Source organism: Balaenoptera acutorostrata, chromosome 5 (assembly GCF_949987535.1).
Source record: "Balaenoptera acutorostrata chromosome 5, mBalAcu1.1, whole genome shotgun sequence".
In the NCBI taxonomy this organism is placed as follows: domain Eukaryota; kingdom Metazoa; phylum Chordata; class Mammalia; order Artiodactyla; family Balaenopteridae; genus Balaenoptera; species Balaenoptera acutorostrata.
The window spans coordinates 100,790,438-100,810,545 of record NC_080068.1 but is presented as its reverse complement, the minus strand read 5'-3'; the positions used below and the strand labels follow the sequence as shown (position 1 = coordinate 100,810,545).

At 40.6% G+C, this 20,108-nt stretch overlaps 1 protein-coding gene across 4 annotated transcripts in view; it reads left to right on the top strand.

Annotated features, from left to right (window-relative positions):
- CC2D2A (coiled-coil and C2 domain containing 2A) overlaps nucleotides 1-20,108 on the top strand; it is a 133,615-nt gene that overhangs the window by 96,529 nt on the left and 16,978 nt on the right. For all 4 annotated transcript variants that reach the window (XM_007167328.2, XM_057546968.1, XM_057546965.1 and 1 more), the window contains 9 exons: nucleotides 864-956; nucleotides 1,927-2,018; nucleotides 5,431-5,598; nucleotides 8,377-8,482; nucleotides 8,674-8,783; nucleotides 9,937-10,033; nucleotides 10,975-11,073; nucleotides 13,977-14,153; nucleotides 18,981-19,184. In XM_007167328.2, the coding sequence (XP_007167390.2) occupies nucleotides 864-956; nucleotides 1,927-2,018; nucleotides 5,431-5,598; nucleotides 8,377-8,482; nucleotides 8,674-8,783; nucleotides 9,937-10,033; nucleotides 10,975-11,073; nucleotides 13,977-14,153; nucleotides 18,981-19,184 (1,146 nt within the window). The remainder of the gene's footprint in view (nucleotides 1-863; nucleotides 957-1,926; nucleotides 2,019-5,430; nucleotides 5,599-8,376; nucleotides 8,483-8,673; nucleotides 8,784-9,936; nucleotides 10,034-10,974; nucleotides 11,074-13,976; nucleotides 14,154-18,980; nucleotides 19,185-20,108) is intronic.

Genomic DNA, 20,108 nt, shown 5'->3' with positions numbered 1-20,108 from the left:
AACATCTAAAACATGTGAATGACAGGAGTTCATCTGCGTCTCAAAGACACCCAACTATTGCCAGGCCCCTTCACCATCCTGCTTGGGCTTCCCTTGGTATGGTGACTTCATTTTCCCCCATTGTAGACAGATTTCTCTATTTGATCACTTGGTCACCAATATCATCCAAGTTCACGTCTAGTAGCCTCAGCCAGGAGGGAGAGGTGTGTCCTCTTGTCCTGAGTTTAAAAATCTTGGGGACAACTTTTGAGCCACCCAGCTGGGTTAGGGGCCACCCTGGGCATTCAGCTGTGACCAGGGAAGGAGTGAAAGGGAACATGGCAGCTCCCTAGGGACCCCATGGAATTTTATTGATAGAAAAAAGAGAAAAGTGCAGTGGCCTAAGAAGACAAAGCCAAAGGCAGCCATTCCTCTCCTTCAAGTAGGTGACCCAAGTCAGCTGCAGCCAGACACTATTTACTATTTCTGTAATTGCTTTACTTGAAATATAAAAGGCAAAAATTAAGCAGGGGCTTTGGCCCTGCTTAATTGTTTGGGTGAGCTTAGCATCTTGTTTGGGTGAGCTTAGCATCTTGAACTACAGTGACTCTACTATCTCTATTTCTTTCTGCATGAGCATTGTAACTTGTAATTACAGATTTCTCTTCTACTTATAAGGCAGTTCAATCAACTAACTCCAAATCCTGGATACTGCATCAAAGATCAATTCTGAACCAAAAGTTCAGAAGGAAGCAGAAGGAACATTTAGAACCATAATTTGTGACTTAAACCACATGTGATAAATAATTCTCTAATCTCAAAAAGGGCATGAGAGAGTACTGGTATTTTAGAATCATAAAAGTATGGCTTCCTTTTAATTTTAGGACTATGAGAAACGGTTACAAGACAGAAATGTAATTGAAACCAAGGACCACATAGATACCCACAGGGCCATAGTAGCCAAGTACCTCCAGCAGGTAAGGAAAACCATTTTAAACAGTCCTCATAGGGGAAAAATAGTCAACATCCTAAGGTTGGAGGAGGGAGGTCTCTATTCTTAACCCCTGTAGGCTTATTTTCTCATAATTACAGATTAAAATTGATTAACAGCTATCTTCAACTTTGGGACACGGTTACTTGGTTCTCCTTTGTATTAGTTTGGACTCATGAGTATAAGTGATAAAAATCCAATTTGAACTAGCTCAGGAACCAAGGGGAGTATATTCAATGAGGAAACGCTGAAAACACTAGGATGTGTCTCAGTTTATTATCCGTGGTTATCTGAAGAGGGGGTATGATTACAAGGGACTTAACTTTCTAAGTCATGATTTTTTTTTTAATATTTGAATGTTTGCATCTTATTACCTTTGTAATAAAAAAAGAAGTTTTATAAACGACATACTAACTGCCCTTCTGCACTAGAAAGTCAAAATATCCTTTTGTCCTTCCTTCCTTTAATTTAACTTATAAGAAACGCCCTAGTGGCTAGAGTACATTTTTCTCATCCGATTGATCTACCCTGTAGCTCATGTATAAAAAAAAAAAAGAATATTTATGACATTTAAGAGGTCCTCTATTTAAAGAATAATTAGGTAGCAAGTCAGTTTGAATAGGGGAAGAACTTCAGAATCAGTTCTGAAGTGTGTGTGCTTCGAGACGGGTCCTATTTTTTGTAGTTGTTCATTCATTCATTCAGCTAAATTTTATGATCTTATCTGCCAGGAATTTTCCCAGGTCCTGAGAATATAGCAGAGAACAAAATAGAATCCCTCTGCCTTAGGGAGCTTATGCTAGTGAGGAAAGCTGGATGATTTACAATAGGAAGAGGTCAGAGCTGCGGAGAAAAGTAAAGGTGGTCTGGAAAGCTGCACTGAGGTGACATTAGAGCAGTGAAGTGTGCGTTCATAGAACAAGAACATTTTAAATAAAACATATTTCTTTCCTCAGGTTAGAGAATCAGTGATAAATCGTTTTCTAATTGCAAAACACCATTTTCTTCTTTCGGATTTGGTAGTAGAAGAAGAAGTTCCCAATATCAGGTAAAAAAAAAAAAAAAAAGAGAGACCTTTTTGTTATTTCTTTTAAAATTATTTGTATTGTATTAAAAATTTCATGTAAATATAAGATTTTTATCAGTGTATAGTGTGCATTTGGGCCCCTAATAATACTGGAAACTGGTAAAGCCTGATTAACGCCTAATGTTACACTAGTTGGGGCGTTTCTGTTAGAACAAGTCACACGAGATCCTCTCCATCACATCCAGTGGACCCCATCTCACCTCCCACCACCTCCAAGTGAACTTCACCAGCCTTGGCTATCTTCTCATTCCAGTCACATGAAGTTTTAACAGCATCCCCTCCAACAGATCATCCTCCTGCTTTCCTCACCTCCCTATGCCGGGGTCTCCTTTATTCTCCCATCACAGGGCAGTGGGGGTGGCCGAGAACTTGCCCACTGAGATTCTGGGTGGCAGGGAGAGGTCTGGTTCCAGCACCACAGCTGGGAGACACAGAGCTGCCATGTGTTTGGTGAGGGGCAAGGGCAGCAGGGAAAAATGGATATTTACATAGAAGTTGGGAATTGACTGTGTTTATTTGCTTGATTGTCTCCTTATCATTTAGAATAATCCTCAAATGGTCTCAACTCGAGGTGGGTGCATGAAAGATGAAAGAGAACTTTCTATACTGGTGGGCTTGCACAGTCTATTAACCTCATGACTCTCCCTGTGATTAAATCTCTTGGTCTCCTGAAAAGGTCATTTGCTATGCAGTACCTCCTCTCCACCATCAAGTTGGCAAGGAGACAAAAAACTGTGCAATCCATGGCAGCCCCTTATTTGGCTTTGCCTCCATTCTCGTACAGAAGAGAGGCTGGGCCCACATAAATTCATGCAAACCCTCTCTCTTTATTCCAGGCCCAGAGTCCAGTCATTGAATGTTTTTTTTTTTTTTTCAGTCATGAAAATTACACTTTAGAATAGATGATGATTTTTCATGCTGTTTTTCCATTTCTTTTCTTTTTCTTTTTTCTGCTTTACTTTCTGCATTAAGTTCTGAAGGCTCAGGGTATGTTCTTCCTTCTTTTAATTCTGGTTTGTTCTTGGCTTTAAATTAAAATGTTTCTGTATATAATGGTCCCAGCCACCAAGGTGCTCTCAAGCTGACTGTTAGGGAGGCAGCAAAGTCTCATGATAGAAGGCACCTCTCTGAGAGGGAGAAAGTATTGAGAAAAGAAGGGTTGTGCCATGTCACGACCCCCAGCAAAGGTTTCTCTCCGAGGTCCCCAAGTTTGGGTTAGGTGGCTGTCCTGGCAGAGGGATTAAGAAGATGGGCTGTAATTTGTAACAACATGGATGGACCTTGAGGGCATTATGTTAAATGAGATGAGTCAGACAGAGAAAGACAAATACTATATGATTCTCACTTATACGTGGAATCTAAAAAAAAGCCAAACTAATAAAAACAGAGACTAGAATGTTGGTCACTAGGGGTTGGGGGCGGGGGAAACTGGGGAGATGTTTAAGGGTACAAACCTGTAACCAGAAGATAAATCAGTCCTGGAGATCTAATGCACAGCATAGTGATTATAGTCAGCAATACTGATTATAAACTTCAGAGTTACTAAGAGACTAGATCTTAATAGTTCTCACCACAAAAAAAGAAATAATAGTTATGTGAAGTGATAGATAGAGGTATTGGTTAATGCTACAGTGGTAACATATTGCCATATATAAATGTATCAAACCAAGACATTGTACACTTTAAACGTATACAGTGTTATATGTCAATTATATCTCAATTAAAATAGAAAATAAATTAAAACGTACCATAAATCAAAAAAAGAGATTTGCAAAAATGTAAAACAGTGTCACTCTCCTGACACTCTTTGTTTTGGAAAGGATAGTTATTTTTCATAATTTTATACCATGTTAACATGTAATGGGCTTATTCTTGTCTTAAATGAGTGAATGAATAAATATATGTAAATATTAAAAGAAGCAGCAGCGGGGCTGTGTAGTCAGGGTGATCTGATCTTGAACCCCAGCTCCCTCTCCTCCTATTTAGCAAATTCTATCACCTCTTGGAGCCTCCAGTTTCTTCATATGAAAGATGGGATAAATATACTCGTAAGGATTAGAAATATTATACGTAAGGCACCTAGCACTCCGCTTGAACCAGAGAAGTGCTGGTAAATGGTGACTCCTCTGCGCTCTGTGGGACGGAAGACCTTGGGAAGCAACTGAGAACAACAGCCCCCGGAAGCCCGTTGGAGCCGTCATCTCCCCGGCTGGCATGTGTGTCTTGGAAAGAGGGCTCGGGTCCAGCAGGCCGCCTGGGCAGCTCTGATACTCACAGGGAAGCAGAGCAGCGTGAGGGTTGCCGGCCCGAGGCCGGCTCTGCGCCGCTGGCTTTGTTCTGTGGCTCTTGGGCATAGTCATTAACGTCAGCTTCCTGATACAAGTCACAGTTGTGTTTCTGTTTAGTCTCTGGGGCACAATTAAGTTATTTTCTCCATGGCCCTTTCTCCCCCGTGATTCACCGCGTCGCTTTCATCTTCCAGGAAGTGTTAACGGAGGTCATCTCAGTGAGAGGTAGAGAGATGTGAGAGGGGGATCTCCTTGCCCCGCCTCCCCCTCCCTTCCTCCGTCTCCATCCCCTCCTTTCTCCAATATAATCACCGGCATCATAATCATTGCCGTTGCCCCAACAGTCACTACGTTAGGGCATCTAATGCTAGACCCGTGCCAGGGTGCTCTGTACACACTTCCTCACAAAATCCTCTCAACAACCCCAAGAGGTAGGTATTTCCATTTTGCAGATGATGAAACAGAGACTCCAAGAGGTGAAATAATTTGCCCAAGGTGAGCAGGATTCACACCTAGTTTTGCCTAACTCCAGAGAGTGAGGTATCCCTGGAAGGGCCTGAGAAGGCTGTGAACATCAGCTGCCATGTGAATGCAGCAGGCTAATGAGTGCTCCAGGGGCCCAGAAGAGGGAGCCCCGCTTCGGGCTGATGCAGCTGGGCCTCTGGGGAAGGGGAAGTAGTGGCCCTGAAAAGTGGTAAAACTGCAACCGAGTGGGTGGATGAGGAGGAAGGTGGAAGGAGGCATTCAGCGTGCAGGACTGGCATGAGGGAAAGCGGACAGTAGGAGAGCACAGGCCACGTTTGAGGGGCTGGTGGATAAGCAAGGCAGAGAGCCAGCAGGAAGTGCAGGGAGGGACCAGAACATGAGTTTCATCCTCTGATTGGCAGCAGCTAAAATGAATGTTAATAATCTACACAGTGGGCTCTCCCCCATCTTGGGAGAACTTCTTGAAAAGAAGTCTTTAAAAAGACAAGGAGTTTTTCAGGGGCTTGTGAGGGACCTTGGGGCAGCGTTTGGGAAGTTGTCTCAAGACTTTCCAGATCTTTCTTTTCCCTAGCATCCTAATCTTGTTCTGTAATCATTAGCATTTTGGGCCTGAGCCTTTTCAAGCTGGCAGAACAAAAACGACCACTGAGACCAAGGAGAAAAGGTCGGAAGAAGGTGACAGCCCAAAACCTGTCCGATGGAGACATAAAGCTGCTGGTGAACATTATCCGGGCTTATGACATTCCAGTGAGGAAGCCAATGACAAGGTGAGAGCCCGCCGAACAGCCCTGGGATGGAATGTGCAGGATCCAACCTCTTTAGAGCATGTTCACTCTCGTTTTTAACATAGTTGTTACTCTGTGGGGGCCGAGGGCAGGGATAGGGGGGAGGAAGAGGGTTCTTGATGAAGTCAGGGCCCTATTGGTTGCAAGTAACAGAACCAAATCAGTCAGTTTAGGGTAAAGAGGGGATTTATTGGGAATATCTCATAGAACTCAAGAACAAGAGGTACAGTAAACTACATGGTAGACAGTAAAGATTAAAATGGCTTCTTCAGAGGCCCCATTGTCTCTCTTGCTTGCTTCCCTCTGTGGGTTTGCTTCATTCTTCTCTGTGTGATGGAAGTGGTCCATCCTGTCAAGGTACCACCCACCAGGTGTCAGCTTCCCAGGAGTGAATCTGAAGGTCCTAACTTGGGTCAGGTGTTGATCCATGTCTAGTCACCTACAGTCAGAGAGGCAGGTCACAAGGACCTGTCCTGAAGATGGGGGACAGTTCTCAGAGAAGTGGGTGAGAGCTGGGCAGATACCCAAAAGGTGTATATTCTAGATTCTGAAACATGTGTTTGAGCACAAAACTGTGACTTCTCTTTTATCTGCTCAGAGAAGTGAATTATGTCTACTGTATTTCATTACGTCGCGGCAATGGGGAACCCCTCCCCATAGGTAAGGTGAGCCAAAGTTTCTTATCCCCTTAGAGAACAGAGATGGAAGGACCAAGAATTACTTCTCTTTGCTGGTGCCCTTGTCAGTGTAATGAGGGAAACTATAATTTAGTGTGCATTCACCGTGTTCTAGGCACTATGCTAGGCACTTTCATTTATATTATTTCACTTACTTCTCACTACTATTACTGTCTCCATTTTACAAAAGGGAAAATGGAAATGAAGGGAGCATAAGTGGCTTGCCCAAGGTCATCCAGCTCTCTGATCACAGAAGCACACCCTGCTAGCCTCTGGCATCTTTTGCCCCTAGGGTCTTCCCTTTAAATTATCCACCCTCTATTATTTTACCCTACTTTATTTTTCTGCTGACTATCTCTTCCACCCATTACAGAACATCTGATCATCACCAGCTATTCTCAGTGTTTTGTTATATGTAAATGTCCATTTGAGTTCTTGAATCTGTGCCACAGCATTGCTTCCTTAAGCCACAGCCCAACATTCATCTTGATTGCATTAAAGCTTAACTGTGGGGTGAAAAGCTGTTTTTTTAAAAAAAGATATATAGGTGTTTCTCTTATTTTTGGTTTCCATGAAGTTTTTTAAGAGTTAAACCATTTCATTCAAATAATTACAGGGAAGCATAGCTGATCCTATATGTTATACATTTCAGTGTAAATTCATCAAGTCGGTTCAAATATCAACTCTTGCACTAAACCCACGCAAATCTTAACCTTCTACCCTTGCAACTAAACTAAATAGGATTTTTCAACTCCTTCTCTGCACTCTTATGGCCCATGCCCACCCCTCTAATCTAACATATATCCCACTATATTGTGATTATTTGTTTATCTAGTTTGAGCCGAAGTTTATCTTATTTGCCTTTGCAGCCCCAGTGTCTAACACAGGGCCTAAAATATAGTAGGTACTTAACAAGTGTTTGTGTAATAATGTAATTGACAGTGTTCCAAACAGGAAAAGGTTTTCTCTGGCAGCTGTTGTGTTAAATGTTCTACTTTCATTGCCTGATAGTTTGTCTGAAACCCTTTCTGTGAAAAGGTAAAACAGTCTGGTGGAAAAAGAAAATTTGTACTTTGCTAAGCAAATGAATGTGAAATACTTGGCAAACCATAAAATTCAAAACAAATAGGCAGGGGCTTCCCTGGTGGCACAGTGGTTTAGAATCCGCCTGCCAATGCAGGGGACACGGGTTCGAGCCCTGGTCCTGGAAGATTCCACATGCCGCAGAGCAACTAAGCCCGCGAGCCACAACTACTGAAGCCCGCAAGCCACAACTACTGAAGCCTGCGTGCCCAGAGCCCGTGCTCTGCAACAAGAGAAGCCACTGCAATGAGAAGTCCGTGTACCGCAACAAAGAGTAGCCCCCGCGCCCCGCAACTAGAGAAAGCCCACACTCAGCAACAAAGACCCAATGCAGCCAAAAATAAATAAATAAAATAAATTTATTTTAAAAAACCGAAAAACAAATATGCAAGTGGGTTGTTGGGATGAGGGGGAAGGTATCTGGGAGAGGATCTCTGGACATGACCTTCATTTCTTCCCTTAAGAATGGCAGCTCAAAAGGGAAAGAGGGCAAGACTCATAGATCCTAACTCAAGCTAGGAATCCCTGACCACCTTTCCCATGGATGCTTGGCAGGCCCAGAGAGAGATGTCTTACCTGGGATATGTAGCTCATGCTTACTGGAGAGCGCATGTTCAAAGAAAATACAGTGGGAAAGGACCAGAATTGGATGGAGGCAGGGCAGGCTGGTTAGGAAGCTCGGGATTCTGCTACCTGAGAGGGATTGAGCTTCTCAGTTACGGGGGAAAAGGCACCCATGAGAGAGCAGAGAGAAGAGGTCCCTTTCCTCTCTTCCAGCCAGACATGCAGGCCTATGGATGAAAGTTGGGAAGGCTCTCGTAATCACTAGGTGACTGAGGAGGACCAGAGCATGCAAAAAGACTTCTGAAGCATCAACAAGCTTAGAGAGTATGTCTGTCACCATAGCCACCAACACCATACAGCTTTGGAGAAACCGTCTGCAAAGTATATAATTCAACTTTGCATGTCATTTATTTCTTTCATACATTTTCTCTCCTAGCAAATTCCAGCAGCCATCGAGATCTTCAAGGACTTTCAGCGAAAAGCATGCTGCTTCCCCAGCCACACAAAGCCCAACCCACAGTGCTGACTACCCCCTCGGCCAGGTGAAATACCCCAGTGCTGGATCTCCACTTAGAATCTTGCCCCTTCTATTTTTAAGAATTGCCTAGAAAGTTCATAGTCTGTTTTCTGCCTAGTTTTCTTTGGAAACACACTATTTAGAAATATATTTTACCTCTGTTAGGATCGAAATAATTCTACTAACTGTTACAGACCCTTTGCTCTTGATTTTAAGGTTTTAGTACGTCCTTTTGTAGAAGTTTCATTTCAGCGAACAATTTGCCATACAACTACAGCTGAAGGTCCAAACCCCAGCTGGAATGAAGAACTCGAACTTCCATTTAGGTAAGCATATTTTCCTCATTCTACAAGTGACTCCAATCAAGAATAAAATGGGAAAATATCTAACTTCTGAAACTTGGGTTCATTGTTGGGACACCCCACTCCTCTCCAGGCTCTGGCTTCTTACAGCCCAAGTTTCCCAGTCCCTCAGTCCCACAGCCCCTACACTGCTTTTCTTTTCTTCCCCATCTCCCCAACTCTGGAAGCTTTAAGTAATTTTGAAGCTCCCTAGTTCCCATAAATTAAGCTTTCTCCCTCGTCAGAAATACATAGGCATTTAAAATTTTTGATGAAATGATTTTACATATTTAAAAGACTCATTATTTCAGATCTTGAAGCAACCCAGAAATTATCTAGTCTAGTGCTCTACTTTTATAGAAAATAAACTAAAACCTAAAGATGGAAGGTGACTTGCTTAATGCCAAATAGTACATTAGAGACTGAGCAAGGGTTAGAACTAGTTACGTCAGAAGGGAGAAACAGATACCACTCTTATACATAGTACAAGCAAAAAGAATGAGAAAAGTTAAAGGCAAATGCTCAGCAAAATAGATGCAGTAGCCTGCTCTCGAGCCATGCCATGGAGAGGCCTGATTGGGCCAGGCCTGGCTGGACTCAGAGCAGGTGGTGTTATAGGAGACGAACCTCACCCCTCCCTTGCTTTACTTATCTGTGGATAAAGTGAGTGGGAAGCAGGGACCATCCAACCAGCCACATAACAATAGGAGGTTTATGACCAGGGAATGGTCTGACAGAGAAGCACCTTCCAGAGCCCAGCTGCTTAGGAAGTCCACATACCGGCACCAGTATCAGCTGGAGACCTTGTATGTAGTCCGTCCGCTGAGCCAGCTCAGCCCCGGCCAGCTGGCTCCCTGCAAAGCTCACCATGGTTGGGAGATGATGTGAGACTCACCAGGACAAGCCAGCAAAAGGCTTTGTCTCTCTGCACGGAGCCTGCAGTCTATTGCCTTGCCATTTGAGTATAGGTACTACGTTACAGGGTCTCTGTGCTAGAGAAATCCTTTAAATGAGACAACTGCCATTAGTCCTCCTATCTATGCTCATATTCAGGTATTTTTCCAGTTTGGACATTTGAGTACTCATTATTTCTCTTTTGCTCTTTTCATGCTCCTTGATCATGGGTGCCCATTTGCAGGGCCCCCAATGGGGATTACAGCACCACCAGTTTGCAGTCAGTGAAAGATGACGTGTTCATCAACATTTTTGATGAAGTTCTATATGATGTCTTAGAGGTAAGTTCACGTTTTTGAGAAAGATGTCTGTATTCATTTTCCTATCCTCTACCCATCGTGTAAGTCCTGTCAGGGAGGAGAAGATTTCCCCTTACGCTTGTGTGTTCTTTTGGCTGGTCTAATAATTAAATTGACACAAGACAGATTAACAGGGGAAAAATAAACAACTTTTAATTTTGTATGTACAAAGGTCTCATAGATACACGATCTAGGAAGTGACCAAAACAGACAGCTTTTACACCTTTTAGACAAAGAAACAATAAATTTGTGAAGAATTGACAAGACATAGATGTTTGGTTTTGGGTAAATTAGTAAAGAAATAACAAGGTTTGTTTGTACAGCCTCCTCAGCCCTGGATTCCCTGTCTCTGGTGATAAGGATGTCTCTCTCCCCCCAGGTGCAGGGAGGGCACCTTTCACACAGGAGATTTATTTCCTGCTTTCTGCAGACAAAGGAGGGTCAGAGTGTTCTTGCACCAGCTGCTTTTCAAGTAACTTGAATTCAGAGTAATCCATATGCCACTTTGGCATATTTGGGGGCAGCCTGCCCTGAGCCCCATCAATCCCAAAATTTGGAATATTTGAAACCTGACCTGCATAAATGGGGAAAGAAAGAAGGGAGGAAGAGAACCAGCTTTTTTATTTTCAACTTGACTGTCTGCTATGATCCAGGAATTGTACTAGGAGCTTTTTATACATTGTCTTAATTTTAAAATACCCCTACAAAGTAGATTGTTAAATCCCTAATTTATTGATGAAGAAACTGAGGTTCGGAGAAGTTCAATGACTTTCCTAGGGTCACAGAGCTATTAAGTGTCTTAACCAGAATGTGACTTAGATCTGCTTAACCTAAACCTACCGTGCTTTCAGCTAAAATCCTGCTGCTTTCCTACTTCCTATCCGGAGTTGTTAAACAATTATTACTTCCCACCCCTCCTTTAGGACGACCGTGAAAGAGGAAGTGGAATCCACACCCGTATTGAGAGACACTGGTTGGGATGTGTGAAAATTCCATTTAGCACGATATATTTCCAGGCAAGGGTAAGCATCGAAAGTAAGAATTTCACAGGAATAGGGAACTGCTCTATCCATTTTTCCTGTTAAAGGTTTTTTTGTGGAAGTATACCCTTAACACTGAGAGAACCTATGTGCAAGGCCACTATTGGAAAGATAAAAATCACTATATAAAGCCATTGATCTTCTGTCATATTTGCATGACTTATTAAAACATCTTCCTTACAGTTAGTAGTTAATGTACAACTTTGCCAATCTGAGAATTTTTTAACTTTTAAATGAAAGTGAAGAAGGTAGGACAAAGTAGAAACTTGTCAAAAATGACAAAAGTGGAGTGGATAGATGCCTGAAAATAACTTGAAGAAAACAACCAGGCCAGTTGATGGCCCATTTTAATCAAATGCTTTAATGTTTCCAGAGTCCTCAGTATTTCAAAAATGAAAAATGGTTGGTAGCGACTTGCTCAACTAAAATACCATTCTTCAGAGTTTAACAGTTTTGCTTAACGGGATCCATTAGGTTAACAATTCTTGAATGGCATAGTAGCGCTAATCTGAGACAGTTAAAGATTCTGAAATGGCTTTAATATCCCAGTATTAAATCCATAGCAACAGGAGGCTTTGAGCCAAAGACTGTGTTAATCTCACACAGCTACAGAGGAAACAGTTTAAATCCACACGTGATGACCACATAGAGCAAATGCCGCCTGGGTCACAGTCTCAAGCACGGCCAAGAACAAAACTCAGGTGTGAGAGGCTTGGATTGGTTGGAATTTCAAGAATCATTTGGAATTGCAATCCTCCCTAGACCAAAGGGACTGTCTACAGGTGATGTTGCAGCTATAAGCGTGCCAAAAATTTTACATTTCCCTCTTCGAATAGATTTGAAATGAAAAAAATTTTAAAGAGCACATCACTTTGCAAATCAAACTGCCCATGTTATTTGACATCACATTTGGAAGGGTACTCAGAAGTAATTACTCCAAACTCCTTGATAAATGAATCTCCTTTACTATATCCTAGTAATACCCATACTGTCTAGAAGTAGGGACCTCACTACCTCATAAGGTAGCTTGCTCTCTTTCCAATATCTCTGTCATAAATTTCTTCTTTAATCTGTGCCACAAGCTAAATTCCTCCCTGGGACCCCCATTCATAGGTCCTGGTTTGGAGCTACACAAAACAAGGAGACTCCTAATTTGGTAATAATAATAGGAATAACTATATTTATCAGGTGCATAGTATTGATATATACCATTTCTAGCTAGTTTATATGTCACCTTAATTAAACCTCACAACAGCTCAATAGACATTATGATCCCCATTTTATAGATGAAAAAACGGAAGCCTAGAAGGGTAAGTAACTACTCAAATCCCAAAGTTTACAGCAGATCTGGGATTCAACTTTTACCAACTTCCAACATTTTACTTTGGCTTATCCTTGAAGAAGGAGATTGGTAAAAGTAGAGAGACCTATTCAACTTTTGAGTTTATACATCTCAATATTGCTTTTGAGAATGATTTTATCACATTTGTCATTTTAAAAGTTTTGTCTGATTCCAAAGCTCACGCTCTTAAATGAACCGACAGGGGACATTTGACAATATCTGGAGACATTTTTTGGTTGTTGCAACTAGTAGGGGTGCAACTGGTATCTAGTGTATTGAGGCAGGAATGCTGCAAACACCCTACAATGCACAGGACAGCCCTCTATAACAAAGAGTTCTCCGGCCCCAAACATCAACAGTGCCCAGGGCGAGAGACTCTGTCTTAAATTCTTACACTTCAACTATTTGGAGACAGTGTCCATTCCCTCCTGGCTCATCTATCTATTCTACAGACCAGATGTGCCCAGTTATTCCAGCTGTACTTTATACGGCGCTGTATTTATACTCTTCTTCTCCTTGTACCCTCTCATCTGCCTGAGTAAAGGCTTTGGGAGAACTCCACCCATGTAAAGAGGAAAATAAATAAGAGCTTCCTTCATTCCTCTCTAGAGGGCATATTCACTGAAATAAAGATTGGATTCTTTGAAAATCTGTGAATTTCAAAGTCTAGCCCTGCGTAGTTTTGTAGTACTAGACAGTCTTCCATAAACTTACTGTTGCTTTGACTACAAAGGAGTAAAAACTTCTGCCTTTTTGAACCTCTACATAATTTAGGTCATTTTATGTAAGAGGCTTGTAATTCGTTCAGCCTACATTTATTGAGCACCTCCTGTGTATACAAAACACTGCGATATACTGGAGACAGGTGATACAAAAAAGAGCACAATACAGATTCTATTTGCAAAGAACAATTATCTAAAAGAACATGATAAATATGCACACAACAGTGAAGTCTGGCAGAATGTGTCAATGCAATAAATGAAAGAAGCAAGTTGTATGTAAGGCTGGTGGAGATAAAACAAATCATGAAGGAGATAACATCTGACCTGAGCCTTGAAAAATGATTAAAATTCTAAAAGGTGGAGATGGGAAGCTGAGGCATCCCAGAAAAGGGGACTGGCTGCCAGCTAACACTTATTGAGCACTTATCACAGGACAGGCATTTTTCTTAGTGTTTTACATCTATTAATCCATTCAGCATACATAATTACCCTACAAAGTAGATACTATTATTATCTCCTTTTTACAAATGCACAAGCTGAGTCACTTCGAGTTTAATCCAGGATTTGAACACAGGCAACCTAGTATTGGAATCAACTTGCATAACTAGCACATGTTCTGCTGAACCAAGCAAAGAAGGCAGGGAAAGAGAGAGCCCTTGCTGTGACAGCTTAAGGAGACAAGCCTGGAGAGACGGGGTGGGCCCTGAATACAGTCTGAGCAGTTTTTACTGAATTCATCAGATGATGAGGAGTTGACACTTACCTTTGAACTTCTGTTGGAAAATCACCAGGATGTTTACAGAATTGTATTTTCTTCACAGATTGATGGGACATTTAAAATCAATATTCCCCCAGTTCTTCTGGGCTACAGTAAGGAGCGAAGTGTGATTATTGAGCGGGGTTTTGACGCTGTCCGAAGCCTGAGTGAAGGCTCCTACATCACCCTGTTCATTACCTTGGAGCCTCAGCTGGTTCCCGGGGAGTCGGTTCGAGAAAAGGTAACTGCGTACTCTCTGGAATCGCATGTCTGACGCAGACGGAACCTGAGAAATGCTTGCTAGGCCATGCTTTTATAAAGTTATACTGAATGGCACAAGGAGAGGTTTCCTTACTTCAGTATCCATTCATTACTCTTTCGGTTTGGACAGAATGAAGGTTAGAGAACAGCTGTGTGGGTTTGTACTTCATTGAGTCAGTAATTAGGTCAATCAGCAATTTAAACTTTTAGCAAAGCAAAACAAATATAAACATGCTCTACTTTTAGAAGAATTTTCTCATTGGGTAGAAAATGAAATATGAAAGTAGAAAAGCAGATTGCTTTATTATCTTGACACTTACTGGCAAGCGTGCTGAAATGCATTTCTAAATCTGACCTCAAGTCCCTGGTCACGTTGTATATTGAATCAATTCATAGGATCATAAAACCAGGTGACCTTCAGGGGTCACCACAATTTACTTCAGTGCCTTCGGACAGAAACAAGTAAGTATACGCACAAGTACTCTAATTTTGCACAGCTCTAGAGAAAAAGAATTTCTAGAACTTCTATTTATTAGCAACTGCTTCCCAACCTTCAGAATTGGGAGATACTTTCTTAATGTAACATACTTGTGCAGCATTGATGCATACTGCCCTTATCAGACTTGGGAGAAAGATTGATCATGACCTCTTATTATTATAAACTAATACAGTAATGACAACCACCACCACCAACAACATGTGCTGAGTCGTCACTCTGTCCTGAGCACTCTGTCAGACATTGACATGTGTCCTCTCTCTGAATACTCACAGTTGTCTTGTATGGTGGGTCTTCAACTAGGAGATGAGGAAAATGGGGCTGAACTGTCCAAGTTCACCCCGGGGAAGTAAATGGCAGCGCTAACAATTAAACATCTGTCTGACTTTAAATCATATATATTCAACAAATATTTACTGAGCATCTTCTGTGTGACAGGCATTTTTTAGGCACTGGGAATATAGCTGCCTAAAAAAGCAAATAAAAATTCCAAATTGTTAACTACTAAGCTATACTGCCCAAATTATTATGCTGATTCTTTATCCACTGTAATTAAGACTCAGACGGAGATGAAAAAAAATGAGCACAGTCCTCTGTTTCTTTTTCACTATTACAGTTTGGGTCACAGAGAAAAATACTATCACTATTTCCTATTTGCAAGGCATTTACAGGAAAACATGAAGGACTGTTGGAAAAACAAATCTATGAAATTCAAATTAACCTTATATGCTAGCCTTTGTCACTAAAGCTGTGACAAATATGTTCTCCAAAAAACATGTTAGAATATATACATTTCAAAATATTTCTAGGAAGGGAAACATGTTCAGAATGCTTTTCTTCATGTACAAATTCAAGAGAAAGTCAAAAAGCATGTTTACACAGCAAAATGCTCCCAGAGAAAAGACAATTTTGCTAGTTCTATGTATTCTTAACAGAAGCAAAAGCGGTTAGTACTCCACCTGGAGATGAGCTTCCAAACCACGGGAGAGCAGTCTGTGACTGGGGTTGAAAAGCTGAAAACCAGAGGTGCCTTTGCACTTGGCCTTCTTCCCAGGCACTGACCTCCTACTGCAGGAGTTTTAAGGGTCCTATGGCCTTCCTTCCTTAAAATGAGATATCTAGGCTGTCAGCTGCTGCCTTCGGTGGCTTTTTACTGCCCCGCTGTGGCTGTATGTGGCATTTCTCTCAGACCTCCAAAATGAGGGCGTAAGAAAACGCCTCTGGAAGGCAGACTCTGCTGCTCCTTGATAAGGAATACCTGTACACTGACAGGATCCTGGCGTCCTAAACACACAGTGGCAGAAAGGAGAGAGAAGCTCTTGCCCTAAATAGTAGGGACCACAACCTGGAATTGTTTTTCCACTTAACAGCAACTGCCAGGATTAGCCCATTAGAGTCTTCCCTTCACCATCATCCCATGCTGAACCATTCCATACGATTTTTTAAAGATATTTACTCATGGAACTGTCTAAAAAATCAGTAGCAACTCCTGAAACTCTTAACATCCCCTACTTTACTCTGTCTCGATAAAAACAAAAGTTTTTTAAAATAGATTATGTCTGTTTATGAAGTTTTCCTTTTATTCCTTTTCTTTTTTCTTTCTTGCTTCTGATAGATGAGTGACATGCTTAAAAAGGTACCAAGCATTTTGTTTTACTATTCATCAGCCAATAGTTATTAGGTATTAATTACCTGCTTCTGTCCTCTGCCACCTTATGGAAGCTGCTGGGTCCCAATGTATGTGTGATCCCTTGGCAATGAACTACAGATGTCTGCAGTTCATGAAGAATAACTACCTTTGTCTTTTGGCCCATTTCATTTTGTCAGAAAGTTTCTTATTTAGCTCTGAATCAGGAAGTCACATGTCTGAATGTCACCTGCATACTGGGAGCTACCTCCACTGTTTCCACGTCCATAAAATCCATGAGCTGCTTCTTACATAAACAGTGTGGCTGGGACAATTATTTCTGGTCAGTGGAGCTGCCACAGTGTAGGTATTCAAAGGGAAAATAAACCCATTCAGTTTTCTGTAAATATTTACATTAACCTAGAAGTTAAAGAATTGAGCCAGTTAAGAATCTTCCAAATTTCATGTTGAATCTAATTGTGAATCTGTCAGTTCCACCTTTATTTGTTTCATAATAAACGACCCAAATCCTTTTAGTATTTAGCTTTTGCTTGGCACTTCTTAGATTACCAACATGGCATACTACCCTTAAATTATGGTTTCAATCCATTAAATGGCATCCTTGTGGTCTAAACAAGTATTAATGATTATTAATAGATACCTATTAAATGCTTACATTATGCATGCTCAGTGCAGAGAAGAACACAAAATGACTGAAACATGGGCCCTGCTCCCAAGAAGCACTAACTACAGAGTCAAAATACACAGCAGAACATCCAGGTCCAAGTGGCAGAAAAAGTTTTATACATACTTTTTTCAATTTGGGAGTAGTCAGTACTGATTCAAGATTTTTACTGTTCTTTCTGGACACTGTCTATAGCTGCCTCTCTTTAATGCTTCCATAGCATACGGTGTCTATCCCTACAGGATCTCTGGTCAAGTATTTCAAGCACCTGATTGCTTATTAATGTTCTCCTCCAGACTAGAAGTTTCTTGAGGGGTCTGTTTCATATACATTTATCCAGACTGCCTAGAACCCTTTAGACTTTCAGCAAACGTTTTTCAAATAATTGGATGCATCTGTAAATTAATGAGTTTAAAAGAAACAGGGATGAATTCAAAAGGGCGCTTTTCTTCACACCACCCTTGTTTCATAATTCTCAATCTTTCTAAAGTTACAATTATTTATACCCTAGAGTCTGCATACATCCATACCAAAGTCTTGTGAGCTCACCTTTTTCATTTATTTATGTCTTCATCATACCACCTATTCGGTAGCTACCGTGTCTTGGCACTGTGCTGAGTAGGTGGTTATAACGACGACGATGATGATAATGTTAGGATTCAGATGTCAGGGCACATCCCGTGAAGAATATACAGGAGGCTTTTGGAAATGCCTCCATCCTATCTATCCGCCACAACCGCTACCTCAATTTCTGAGGATACAGCAACCAAATTAGAAACAGGAGCCACAGTCCAGCTCCAATAGAAGAGAAGCCAAGAACAATTCAGTATTCTAGATCCTATTAAAAGTCATAAAAAAGTAACGGGATGTTCTCTGTGCTCTCATTCATTCATTCAGCAACATTTGTTAAACACTTACCATGTGCCTACTATGTACTATGTACTATGTGTGTAGTAGCCTCGATACTGAAGGTAAAAAACTAGATCAAAACAAAATCCCTGACTTCAAGAATCTTACTCTATGAGGGAGACAGAGTAAACAAATATATCAGCAGTTTTAAATGCTAAAATAAGGAAAGCAGAGTATGAAGGGGATATCTAGATGTATTTCCCTCCTCGAAAACAAACAAACAAAACTTTCAAGCACTGCCTAGAATGTAAATCTTACCTAAAAATTGATTTTCTAATAAAATTTTGAGTTTGTCTTAAAATCCTTTGAAATGTAAGCAACGATACATAAATTTTTATACTAAACAACAAAAATCTTGTAGAAACATTTAAATATCTGCTTTTTTCCATGCTATGTTTCAGCAATGGCTTGAAGGAAAAATGACACCCTATGTCCAGAGACAATTGAAATCTGTTCTGTTTCAGCTGCTTTGAGTTACTTTAAAAAGTCTGGGAATTGGCTCATCTTGGATCAGAGAACCACTTAAAAAAACTACTATACATTTGATGTTTCGAGTTCTGCTTCCTTTTACCTTGAGACCCATTACTATTATTTAGTACGTTGGTTATGGATTTAAAACTTTTTAACATATCCATATATACTTGTAAATTTGTTGTCCTTTTAACATGAGTTGCTTTACCTTTGCATTTGAGATGTTTGATTTCTGAGCCCTCTCCCCTCTAAAACCAACATCAAAATACACATAAAACTATTGCTTGGTCTCATCAATCAGAAGTAGTACATCATAGTTTAATTTTTATATGTTGCTTTATTAATCCAATAATTTCCATATGGCTGCTTGCCTGTTGACTACTTTCTTTCAATGCTGGTGAATATATTTTAAGTGTTTAATGAATCCATCTAATTTTTAAATTATAAATATAATTAAATAGAGCTTCAGGAACACTGGGGCCTGACAATTTTGTAAGGGGGTCACTAAATCATACTTCCTGAAGCACACATTGAGTTCACGTTGACTGTGGGATCTGAACAGGTTCTACTGTATCTCCTGTAATGATATACAAACTCCATGGAGTCTTTATTTTTGAAGTTTGATTCTCAGGAAGATGAGAAATTGCTTCAAGCGACTGAGAAGTTTCAAGCTGAATGTGCCTTAAAGTTTCCAAATCGTCAGTGCCTTACAAGAGTGGTTGACACTAGTGGGAAAACCGTCTTCATTACTCGTTATCTCAAGCCTTTAAATCCTCCTCAGGAGCTCCTTAACACTCACCCCAACAATCCACAGGCAACAGCAGTAAGTATTTCACAGCCAATCGGTGTTGGTGCTAAAAAGGTTTTAAAGTTTCAGTATATCGCCCTCTTAATTACCATATTTCATAGTACCTAGGATAGTAACTAGATCAAGATCATTAATGATTAAAGTAATGATTAAAACTCCTTTAGTACCATGAGGCTTACTTTCTTTAGAAAAGTCTGGAGGTACCAGTGAGGATAATAATCCTTAGTCCATTCTTTCAGGGAGCAATTAATTATTGAGTGCTTACTGTGCCCCTGACATTACATTGGCTGCTGGAAAACTAAAATTTGGAAGATGCTCTACACTTTCACAATGTCTTATACAAACATGTTTACATTATGTATTCTCTATAACTCTGCTAGAATTTGAACCTAGGCCTCTGACTTAGAACTCGTGCATGTTCTATTATACCAAGATAACTACTCAGTATTATATTTAATGCTGTAAGCATCATTAAATTCAAATTAAGCAAAAATTATTTCCAAGCTTTAAGTATGTACAGCATGTAGGCCATCCCCGTAAAGTACATCCATACCAGGCCATTAAATACTCATGCATCATTCTCTGCCTGCAAAGCACCATACCTATAGGAATCTCACATGAACAGAACTGTATGCTGAATGGGCTATTCTTAAGTGGACAAGGTAACCCATAACTGTCTTTGGCGAGTGGATAGTACAGAGAGTAACTGCTGCTAATAAGTCATTACTTTAGTAATTTAGGAACAGGGTAATGATATGCCTATTTGCAGATATAGATATATATTAAAAAACCAAATAAACATTGTGTTCTACATTTCATTTACTTTTTTTATTAATCAATTTTTATTTAAAACCTTAACAGGGACTTCTATTCTCTCTAGCAGAGTAGATATGCAGAAAACTTCTCCCAGTAGAGAACACTTAAGAGTGATGAATAAAA